The 12,252-nt window shown below is 38.5% G+C and overlaps 1 protein-coding gene across 1 annotated transcript in view; it reads left to right on the forward strand.

Moving 5' to 3' along the window:
- The window catches only part of FTO (FTO alpha-ketoglutarate dependent dioxygenase), a 344,072-nt gene that overhangs the window by 133,358 nt on the left and 198,462 nt on the right, over positions 1 to 12,252 (forward strand). The window contains exons 5-6 of the mRNA XM_006207838.4: positions 3,343 to 3,422; positions 10,965 to 11,108. Coding sequence (XP_006207900.1) covers positions 3,343 to 3,422; positions 10,965 to 11,108 — 224 coding nt within the window. The remainder of the gene's footprint in view (positions 1 to 3,342; positions 3,423 to 10,964; positions 11,109 to 12,252) is intronic.

Below are 12,252 nucleotides of genomic sequence, written 5' to 3' on the forward strand. Positions count from 1 at the left end.
GATGACTGGATAAAGAAGATGTGGTATATTTATACAATGGAATGCTATTCAGCCATAAAAACCGACAACATAACGCCATTTGCAGCAAGATGGATGCTCCTAGAGAATGTCATTATAAGTGAAGTAAGCCAGAAAGAGAAAGAAAAATACCATATGAGATCGCTCATATGTGGAATCTAAAAAACAAAAACAAAAACAAAAAAACAAAGCATAAATACAAAACAGAAATAGACTCATAGACATAGAATACAAACTTGTGGTTTCCAAGGGAGTGGAGGGTGGGAAGGGATAGATGGGATTTCAAAATTTGTAGAATAGATAAACAAGATTATACTGTATAGCACAGGGAAAATATATACCAGATCTTATGGTAGCTCACAGAGAGAAAAATGTGACAATGAATATATATATGTTCATGTATAACTGAAAAATTGTGCTCTACACTGGAATTTGACACAACATTGTAAAATGATTATAAATCAATAAAAAATGTTAAAAAAAAGAAAAAAAAGAATGTGGTCTATTTTGATGAATGTTCTACATGAGCTAGAAAAGAATGTGTAGTCTGCTGTTGTTGTATGAAGTAGTCTATAGATGTCAGTTAAGTTGATGGTGCTCTTGGGTTTAACTGTGTCCTTACTGATTTTCTGCCTGAGGGATTTATTCTGTGAGGGGATGTTAAAATCTCTAACTGTAATAGTGGATTTATCTGTTTCTCCTTGCTGTTCTGTTTGTTTTTGCCTCACATATATTGATGCTTTATTATAAGGCACATACACCTTGAGGATTGTTTCATATTCTTGGAGAATTGACCCTTTATCATTATGTAATACCCCTCTATATCCCTGATAATTTTCCTTTTTTTGAAGTGCGCTTTATCTGAAATTCCTATAGGTACTCCAGCTTTGTTTTTGATTAGTGTTTCTATGATATATCTTTCTCTATCCCTTTCCTTCTAATTATATGTGTCTTTATATTTAAAGTGAATTTCTTGTAGACTACATAGAGTTGCATATTGTTTTTTTCATCCGCTCTGACAATCTCTGTCTTTTAATTGGTGTATTTAGGCCATTGGCATTTAAAGTGATTAATGATACAGTTGGGTTAATATTAATCTTATTTGTTAATATTTTCTATTTGTCACTCTTGTTCTTTGTTCTTACTTTTCTTTTTGGCCAACATTAAAAAATTATTTTTTCTGTATTCTCCCTCCTCTGAGACTCTAATTACATTTATGAAAAACTGCTTAATACTGTCTCATAGGGCATTGATGCTCTTTCATTTTTTTTTTTTATAGTGTTTTTTTCCTCTGTGTTTTTGGGTAGTTTCTGTGCATTCTACTTCACTTACCTTTTCTTCTTCAGTGTCTTAAGTGCTGTTGTTCATCTCATTCAATGGAATTTTTAATTTTAGTCACTCTATTTTTAGTGTTTTGAAGCTTCATTTTATCTCTTCATACATATATGTAAGATATGTATATATGAAAGGAAAGAAAGATATGTATATATCTTACATGTCAATGTCATATGTATTGTACATCTTTCATTTCTCTGTTATTTTTTGAATGAATGCTGGATATGGCCAGTTTTATCTGTTGATGCCTGATTTTGTTATATGCTTTTAAATAGTGTTGGATTTCACTCTAGTGAATAATTGAATTATATGGAATAGGTTGGATCCTTTTGAGACTTGCTGTTAAGCTTTTCGATGGACCTTGGGCAGCGTTTAATATAGGGCTTATTTAACTTGACTTCTAAGATGATGCTTTTCTAAAGATTCCATTCATTATCTCAGTAGGAGCCATTCTGGCTGCCGAGAGCACAAAGTACTCCTGGCCCTGTGTGAGGTCTGAGATGCGTTCAGCCTACAGCTTTCTGATGCTGCTTTGTATTCTTACGTGCACAGATCAGTGCTTAGCTAAAGACTTGAAGGAACCCTGCCTGCTGCAGATGTCTGCTTGCTCTCTCCCTGTGCAGGTTCTTCTCTGGCTATATTCTGCCCTACACATCTCTGCTTCCTCGGCCTTCCTAAACTCTAGTGTGTCTTCACAGCTCAGCAAGAGGGGAAACTGAAAACTCAAGTTCTGACTTCTCCCTCCCTACTCTGTGGTTTTGAAACTGTTCCCAGGTAGTAAGCTAGGGCAATTGTAGGGCTTACCTATTTTCTTTCTCTTATCTTTGGGGTAATATGCTCTGCTTTCTTGTATCAAAAACCTTTGTTTCCTGTTTTTGGTCTGTCTAGTGGTTGTTAAGGTAAAAGGGTAAACCTCATCCTGGTTACTCTGTAATGTCCGTCAGCAGGAGTCATGCAATTGGCATTTTGTATTTCCATTTATGTTTAGAGATAATACTATAGGTTGTTTTTGCTAACACCTACGGAGTATAATGGTCTTTGCCTTCTAGTTTACGTCATTGTCTTTCTTGGTATCTTGCTGAGAAGCCTCTGCTGCTTATGTCGGAAATCATGTGTTGGTGGGAACAGTTCTATTCAGTTCTCTTCTTTGTAACAGAAGAAGCAATGTCCTAAGCAAAAGTGATTCAGATTCTGCCTCACATATGGCATCATTTCTTAGAATACACAACAACTTGGCCTTTGGTTTTCCTCCTGCTGTATGTGGTTTTAGGCGTGTTCTTAAGCTGATGAATCCACCGCCTACTCCATGCTTGGGTCATGAATCTGTAGGCTTGAATTCTGTTCTGTGAGCCAGAGCTTCGCAACATGCTGAGCTGGTTGGTTTGCTGCCTGGAAAATTGTTAGGGCAAAATTGATACTTTGATTAGGGAGAGAGAGAGAGAGTGAGGCCGATTTTCAGATGAAAGATGTTCAACTCCAAGTAATACGAAAGAATTTTGGCCAATTCTAAAGGCTTGGGTAGAATTAGGTATAACATGAGAAAGAGAAAGACGTTCAGCCCATGAACAGTGGTGAGAGGGTATCACAAGACTACGAATAAGTAAGGTAACCCTATGTCCTGTTAGCTAAGGACAATCCTGGTTTGCACTTGTTGTCCTGGAATAATTATTGGTAACATCCCCTTTCACTACTAAAAGCATCATGATGGTTTGATGGTTTTACACCACTAGTGGCTTTATACCATATGACTATATATATATATATAGTGTCATCCTACTTACAAAGAATGGTTTAAAGAATACAGGATAACTGTCAATTCCTTGGTTATTGTCATTTTTCTTGAATAATGAATTTGCTATTTACTTTGTATTTTAGTTAAATCATGTCGAGTGACTAATAAGTCTGTGCCAGGTGATTTTCTTTCCTTCTCTCTTTCTTTCTTTCTTTTTTTGTTGTTTTTTTTTTAATTTTTGGTATTTGTTTCTGCAGATGATCTCAATGCCACCCACCAACACTGTGTTTTGGCTGGTTTACCACCTCGGTTTAGTTCCACTCACCGAGTGGCAGAGGTAAGTGTAAATAAAATGTGACTCAAACTTAATTGGATATGACAGAAGTGGTTGAATGAGCAATTTATCATAGAACTTTGGAAGAATATTTGATAGGAAAATTGCTTCCATCTAACTCGGCTTTAGTCTCTATTTACTTGCTTTTTTAGTTTTGAGTTGTGTTGGGTCCAGTGTTCACAGCATGGGATAAGTCAGTTTTGCTTCTTTGGGGTTATGTTTCTTGACAAGGTGCCGGCGAGAGGGCACCTTGGCAGGTATTGCTGGTTGGAGATTTTCTAAAGGGTTTGTATCTGTCAAGGTCAGGGGCAGGAGACGGCCAGAACAAAATAGGGTAGATTTGTGTGCTTGTGCATGTGTTAACTGTGACTGGGCTCAGATGGTTGAGAATTTACATTTCCCTTAACTATTGGGTCAGGCTTCTGGGCATGTGAATGTAAATTACAGAGAAAGTCACAGTGGTGCCAAGGAATTCCTCAGCTTCCCAGTCGTGTTCCTAACCCGGACTTTATTGCTAAATTCTGCCACTATTTGCAGTGGCTGCTAGTCAGCTGATTAGACTAGTTCAGAATGGAAACCTAAGAGATGAGGAAAGCCCTAAGTAGTCACCCTGGAGTATTGTGTGCTCAGCTAAGAAGGGTTCCAGGGCGCAGGGGAATGATCACGAGAAGGATTACAAGTTGACCTTGTATCCAAGCTTGTTATCTGTGCTTTGCTTTTATAGCTTGACTTTTCATTGTACCACAGGGGGACCAGTGTGAGAAAGTAGGGCAGAAGGGATACAATAAAGTGTCAGGGACACACAGGCACAAGACCTTTTCAGTCCTGAGACTGCAAGTCCACGAGGCAGCGTCGTGTCTTTTGGTATTTAAGTAGCTCTTTTCTAGTAAGCTGGTCCTGTCATGCTGCTGGGTGATAGAGAGGGCGTGAGTGTCTGAATCAAGATGCCAGCAAACCCATCAAACATTCCTTCCCCCTTTTCTCCTTATCTCCCTTCTTCTCCTTTCCTTCCTTCATTCATCTAAATGTCTGAGTGTCTCTTACGTGTCCAGCAGCACTAGAGGCTTGAGAGAGAGCTAGCCACCAACATGACAGTTACGGCCACTAGCTTCAGTGAACTTCCATTTTAGTTTGAGAGACATATATTAGATAGGTAAAAACACAAATCATTATCTTGGAGACCTAAAAGTAAGTTCTGTTAGGAAGGAAGGAAGAAGGGAGGGAGGCAGGCAAAAAGAAGTGAACAAGCATTTATAAAGCATCTCATGTGTGCTTTGTGTTGTACAAAAAAGACTTCATTTTTGTGTAATACAGGATGATATGGGGAGGGTATAGCTCAGTGATAGAGTGCATGCTTAGCATGAGGGAGGTCCTGGGCTCAATCCTCAGTGCCTCCACTTAAAAAAAAAAGATACAGACATCTGTCTTTCTAGCTAGAACTCTCTCAAGAATCCTTCAGAGTGTGTGGCTACTTTTTCTGTGCATCCTTGCGTCTTTCCTGGTCCAAGCTGATAAGATTAGTGCTGAGCTCAGAGGTACAAAAGGTTGAATTAGAAGTGTGGGAAAATGTGTTTGATGAGAGTAATAATCATACCTAGTTCATAGGGTTCTTGTGAGGATTAAATGAATTAATACATGTAAGTTTTTTAGAAGAGTGACTGGTATTGAGAGAATATGCATTCGAAGACTGTTAGTCACTATTACTATTATTAAGTTACTACTCATACTACTACCACTACTATTACTACCACCACTACCACCACTACAGCCACCACCGCCACCACCAGCACCACCGCCACCACCACCACCACCACCACTACCACCACTACTGTCTTTTCATCTGTCCTGATGAAAAGCCATTGAAGACAGGAACGACCAAAGCTCTTTGTGTGGCTCTTCTGTCTCCACTTACACGCTAGAGTGTTTCATAATAAAGCAAGAGACATTACGTCATCAGTGAGTCTTAACTGGAAGAATTGCTATTGATTGAAAGCTGCTATTCAAAAGGAGGGAAGTGATTTTAGTTCATTCATCCATTCTGGAAACTTTTGTTCAACTTTCCAGTGTTCAAGGTTTTCTTTTAGGCACTTGTGAACAGGAATGGTGGACAGCTTGATATCTTTGAGATGCCTACAGTCTAAAAAAGTAGTTTTGGTGCAGAACAGAGTGTAGCAAACAGCATAAGATTTCATGAGTGAGGAGACATGTAGGACTTGAACAAGTAGGGATTAGGGGATTTTAGGACATTTTAGGACAGCTAGTGGAATGAGGACCCAGGTGGAGATGTTGGAACGGGATGGGCTGGGGACACAGAGGGAATATTGAGTGGCTGTGCTGTGAATCCCAGGATGCCAGAAAGGGAGTGTTTGCAGATAAAGGCTGATTCCTGAGTGGGACCAGATTATGAAGGGTCTTGGATATCAGATGAGGTGTGTTTTAACTTAAGTTGTTGGCAGGTGGGGGTTATTGATGATTTATTTATCGTTGTGGTGACATCCTGGAGATACCTTTAGGAAGATGAAAATGATGGAGACATCAACTAAACCTGTTGGCCTGAAGTAAGGTAGTGGTAACAGGGGAGAAGAAGAAGTTCCCTTGACTGATGTAGTAGACATGGTGTCAGACTTGGCAACTGACCTATTGAGGTGGAGGGAGGGATGTAAGAGTGAGTGAATGGATGGATGAACAAATGAATGAATGAATCAAGTAACTAACTAGTTCTTTATTGGATGCTTGTCACGTGCCAGGCTCTTGGATGATTCTGAGGTTTCAAGCCTGGGTGAGTTGGAGATGACTTTACCATGATGGAAACAGGGATCTAAGACATTAGGGGAAGACAGTAGTTTGTTCAGTTCTGAACTGGCTGAGTTGGAGCTGCCAAATGGAAATTTTGGACTAAAGCTTGTGAGAGATCAGGAGACGTTTCCTTCTCCACCTCCTACAATAGATACAGGCATACATGGAAGTTCCCAAAAGGAGCCCTTTGGAATGCAGTTTGAAAAGTACTCCTCTGGCCTTAGTTCCTTTTTTTTTTTTTTAACAAGTGAACCAGCTTCACTAGAGTAGCAGTGCTTTCAAAATATCCTGAGGTTTAGGTTTCTCTGCTTAGTCATAGCTGTATTTGTAGCTTCTAATTTTTAGGCAGAATTTTGAGCATTAATTATCTTTTAATAAAGCGGTAGATATGTATAGTGGTGCTGTTAGGAGAAACACATTATCCCAAATCTGTGTCCTTTATATTATCTCTGCTTTAATTCAAGCTTCATGATATTTTGCTAATTAGGCACATGTAATGTGAGAGATGTGACCATCCTGCTTTCTATATTGTAGATCAGGGTCAGAGAAAATTCTGTAGCCTGTGGGCCAGCCAGCTGCTTTTGTAAATAAAGTTTTATTGGAACACAGCCATGCTCATTTGCTTGCCTGTTGTTTATGGCTGCTTTGGAGCTCCAGTGGCAGAGCTGAGTAGTTGAACACAGACCTTGTGGGCTGCAAGCCTGAAATATTTACTATCAAGCCTAAAGGGAAAAGTTTGCTGACTCTATTATACATGATCCTATGTATATGGGCTTTAAAAATTACTTTAAAGCTAAAAATAATTTTTTAAAAAAATCATTGTTTTAAGGTTAACTTTTTATTTCTTCCAAAATATTTTTACCGAAAGTCAAAAATGATCATTTTCATTGCTGGTAAAGTTACCATGAAATGGTACCTTCATACATTTCTGGTAGTTTTTCCTAATTGGTATATTTTTTGGAAAGCTATGTGGGGATATGTAAAAAGCATCGTAAAAATAGTCCTGTCTTTGATTGCACAACACTGTTTTTAGGAATCAAACCTAGGAAATAATTCAAAAGTATATATAAAAAGATACTTATCTCATATGATAATAGTAGTGAAAAGTTGGACAGAACCTTAATGCCTTTATATTATGTGATTAGCTAATTAAATTATTAGTATCACCTCAGTAAGAAACATTGAAAGTGGTTGTTTTGAATACTTATTTATAAACAGTGAAAAACAGCCTATACACTGATATGCATGTACTGATTACAACTGTGTGGACGGAGAATCACATGCAATAAAAATAATTAAAATAAGGTAAGGTGGCAGGATTATGTTTTTATCATATTTAAAACTTTTTAATTTCATCTTACATTTTCAGTAATAGAAGAATGAAAAGATTTTTTTGCCCAACACTATAGTTAACATTATTATTTCCCTCAGTACAGAGAGAAAAAAAAAAGATTTGTGCAACTTTATACTCACTTGTTCTACAAATGTCCTTTCCTTCACACAGTATTAAATTAGACATCTTTTCTGTGCCAAACAAAATGATTTGCTATTTTCTGCCTATTCACAGTATGTAGGAAACAGATTGTCTTAAGGAAATGATGTTCTGAAATTCATTTTGGTTATCAGGGAAAAATATCTATCTAGTTTTTGGTTTCATGTGAGTAAATTATGTCTGATGACTCTCGACCTGTGTTTGATTTTAGTTTTTGTCTGATTGTGACAGAATATTCTTGGGATTCAGTACAGAATGTCTTTTTTTGTAAATTTAAATGTTGTGTTTAGTTACGTTTTAAATAGGTGGTTACTCTAATGATTCAAAATTCAAAAAGTACCTTAGAGTTTCCAGTTAAAGTCTCTTTCTCCTTGTGCCAACCACCTTCTCCCAGAGGCAACCAATGTTATCGGATTTTTGTTATTCCTTTCAGTGACATTTAATACATATATAAGCAAACACATGTGTAATTAAATTTTGAATATAAATGGTAGCCTCCTCTACACACTATTCTGCACTTTTTGTTTCATTTTAGTAAACCTTGTTGATAATTACTTATCAGTATTTTGTCAAGGTACTACTTATCAATTCTTAAGAGTTGGAAATTTTTTTTAGATATGAAACCAAAAGTAAGCAAAGAAGACAACAGATAAATTGGACTTGATCAAAGTTTCAAACTTATATGCTTCAAAGGACACCATCAAGAAAGTGAAAAGACAAACTATAACAGAATGAGAGAAAATATTTACAAACCGTGTATCGCACAAGGTGCCCATATTTAGAACACATAAAGAACTCTTACAACTCAGTGATTAAAAAGATAGATAATCCAGTGCATGTTTAATCACTAAAACAAAAAATAAACATACGGAGCCATCACTACCATTAATTAATTAATTAATAAAAAAAAGATAATCCAACTTTTTTAAAAGGTAAAGGATTTGAATAGGCATGGCTCACAGGAGATATACCAATGGCCAGGAAACACACGGAAAGATAGTCAACATCATTAGTCATCAAGGAAATGCAGATCAAAACCGCAATGACATACCACTTTATACCCGCTGTGCTTAAAACTACAGTGACAAGTGTTGGTGAGGATTTGCAGAAATCAGAGCCCTCATGCACTGCTGGAGGGAATGCAAAATGGTGCAGCCACTTTGGAAAACAGTCTGACTCTTCCTCAGAAGGTTAAATACAGAGTTCCTGTACTGCCTAGCAATTCCATGCCTAGGTGTATACCCAAGAGAAGTGAAAACTTGTGCATGAATGTTCATAGTCGCTTAATTCGTTAAGAGCCAAGAAGAGGAGCCTAAATGAGTGGATAAACAAAGGGCAGTGTATCCATACAATTAAATGATTATTTGGCAATAAACAGGAATGGGGGACTGACACGAGGTACAGCATGGATGAACCTCGAAAATATTATACTAAGCAAAGGAAGCCAATCACAAGAGACCACATATTGTATGATTTCGTTTATATGAAGTGTCCAGAGTAGTTAAATCTGTAGACACAGAAAGTCGATTAGTGGTTGCTTAGGGCTGGAAAGGCTAGTAGAAGTAGGAGAGGGTGACTGCTCAAAGGTATGGGATAAAAATGTTCTAAAATTAGTTGTAGTGATGGTTACACAACTCTGTGGATATACAAAAAGTATTGAATTGTATTTTTAAGTGGGTAAATTGACATGTGAGCTATATATCTCAGTAAAATTGTTACCATCACCACCACCCCTCAAAAAACTAGGCCTGATTATAGGTTCTTTACATCAGCTAAAACTCTAATCACCCAGGGTGGGGGAAATAACTAACTAACTAACTAACTAAATATATTCCCTCCTCCTTTTTTTTTTTTTTTGGCTGCCAGTATAAATAGCTCCATCATAGTTCATTTAACTGGTCCCTTATTGATGGGAAATTTTGTGTTGTTTCTAATCTTTTGTTAGAGTAGATGACATTTCAGTTAATTACCTCTGATGTAGGTTACTCCATACTTGGGAGAGTAAAGGTGCAGTTAGAACACGTTTTTAGACAGAATGTCATTAAAAATATGTTGTAGGGGTGGCTGTGGGACAAAAGTGAGTGGTAATTGAATTCCATTTTCTGTTTTTCCCTTTGTAGCAGATTGGAGCTGCTGCCCTTCTGTTCCCAGCACTTTGGGATCTTCATATTCAGATACATATTAGTCAAGTTTCTGATTTTTGCACAGAAACTTTGTTTTTGTTTTTGTTTTTTTTTCCTAGGCATGCCCAGGTCACATTGTATCAAGTGGCAGTAACTGTGCAAAGAATTTTTGAAACAAGGGATTAGCCTTCAAGGTTATTTCTAAGGGATCCGTTTAAATTATAGCTGTTAAAATAAAAATATATTGAGTACTACATTTCCCTCATTGGGTCTAAAGGATATTTATAGCTTGCTTTTTATCATTCTAGGAAATCGTGTCATTATCAAAACAAACGGATGCACACTCCACCTGCATCCTCTTCTTTTCTGACACATGCTCATTCAAAGAAGGAGTTAGTCCATTTGACCTCTGTTTTGCTCCCACAGACTCCGAGAGGGATGGACTAAGTTATCTGTGCCTTTGCTGATAGCCAGGTACTGAGTGACGCCTTTAAACTTGCCTTAGAGGCATGGACAACATACTCTCTGTGATTTAAAGAATCTCTTCTGCGAAGGACTTGTGACTGCCTAGTGTATGCTTTTTGCAGAAAAGGAAAATGAGTCCTTTGCCCAGTGTTTATAACTTCAGGGTTTTTTTTTTTTCTTCTCCTGCCACTGCTGTTGTATTCTGTGTGCTTTTGAACCAGTTGGACAGTCTGGTTACCTGTCTTTCCCATCGTTAGGTTCAGGGCACTTGAAATAAAGGCAACGTCCTTAACTTCTTGGTGAATTAGTTATTTGTCCAATAACTGCTTAGTAAGTTTCTTGTACATTTAGGATTCATTTCTAGGTGCTGCAGTGTATGTAGGATGTATATATAGAGAAACAGGGCTGCAGCCTGGGGGAACCTACTCTTCAGAGATGTGAGGTCTGTGTAGTAAAAGAGAAGCAGCAGGATGTGTGGCCAGGTGAGACCCAGCTGGCTGCACGGATCCCAGTGGGAAAGCTGCCCTAGTCATTCTGAAGTTAAGGAGCCCATGCTGAGCTGTGAGGGCGACAGGTGATTGCACAGAAGTGGGACAGACATCCTAGGAACAGAGGGATGGTACACCTGGAGTTTGCTGATCATCTCAGTGGCTGCTTCTGTCTCCGCAGTGCTCGACGGGGACCTTGGATTATATCTTACAGCGCTGCCAGTTGGCTCTGCAGAATGTCCGCAATGAGGCAGACAATGGTGAAGTCTCTCTGAAATCCTTAGAGCCTGCTGTCTTGAAACAAGGTGAAGAAATCCACAATGAGGTAAGGACTTTCAGGGACTGTGAATATTCTATCCTACTTGTAAGCTGACAAGTTCATCGGCCACAGTTTGCTGTGAGTGTGAGACATGAGACTCCTGGGCCAGAGACAAAGAACGGGTCATTACTTACAACATAGCAGTAGCCAGAGCATCGGTGTTATTGTGCCAATTCTCCAGCCCGCTTCCACAGGGTCACGCAGATGGGCCGGGGTGCGTGGGCACCCCGAGGGGTTGGGTCCCGGGAGAGGAGCCTGAGTGGAGGGAACCGGAATCTTCTGTGATGGATAGTGCGCATGCCTGTCCTTTGCGCCAGATCAAGACACGTCTTTATCCTCCCAGTCTGTTAGCAAACCTGCCCTTTATTCTGGAGGGAGAAACTGTATTTTCCAAGGGTGTGCACTAAACAGACATCCTTGCAATGAGAGTCTGAAGCAAATGGCAGTCAGTGCCTTGCTCACAGACAGGCAGAGACACAAGACACCCATGAAGGACAGTCTTCCAACAGGGGCTATTGAGAACGGAGGGTGGACCGTCCTGGCAGGTGTCAATGCCTTGCCCTTTGTTTATGAAATTAGGCATGATTCTGCAGTCTTTCAGGCCAGCAGGTCTGGATCCCATGAGTCAATGTTTCATAAACTTTGTTATTTTCATTAATATCCTTTCAATTTTTGCTTTATCTTTGGACTACATTTCTTGTTATCTTTTCAACACTTTTTAAAGAATCTACTCATTTTTTAATGTAAATACATTTTTTTTAAAAGGAAGCTTTCTATTACCACTTTAAATGGAAAGCCAGTATGACTAGCCAAAGGAAAAAAATAACCAGAAAACTCTGGCCAGTGAGATCAGGAATGCTGTTCTATTCCAGATGCTCTTGGCTGGAGAAGGCTTCTGAGCCTGAGGTCTCTGTTCTTCACGTTGAAAAGGGAGATTCTTGGACAACATCATACACTTTCTAAAAGTCATTGAATTCTACACTTTAAAATGGGTGAATTTTGTTGTGGGTAAATTACACCTCAAAAAAAAAAAAAAGCTAAAAGGAAAAAAGAGATTACCAAGTGGTAGAGAACTGGGGTTTTTGGTTTTTGTTTTTTGAGAATTGTTGAAGATTATCATCCATCAAAGATGTTTTCTTTGATGTAATTA

The sequence above is a fragment of the Vicugna pacos genome, chromosome 9, assembly GCF_048564905.1.
Source record: "Vicugna pacos chromosome 9, VicPac4, whole genome shotgun sequence".
In the NCBI taxonomy this organism is placed as follows: domain Eukaryota; kingdom Metazoa; phylum Chordata; class Mammalia; order Artiodactyla; family Camelidae; genus Vicugna; species Vicugna pacos.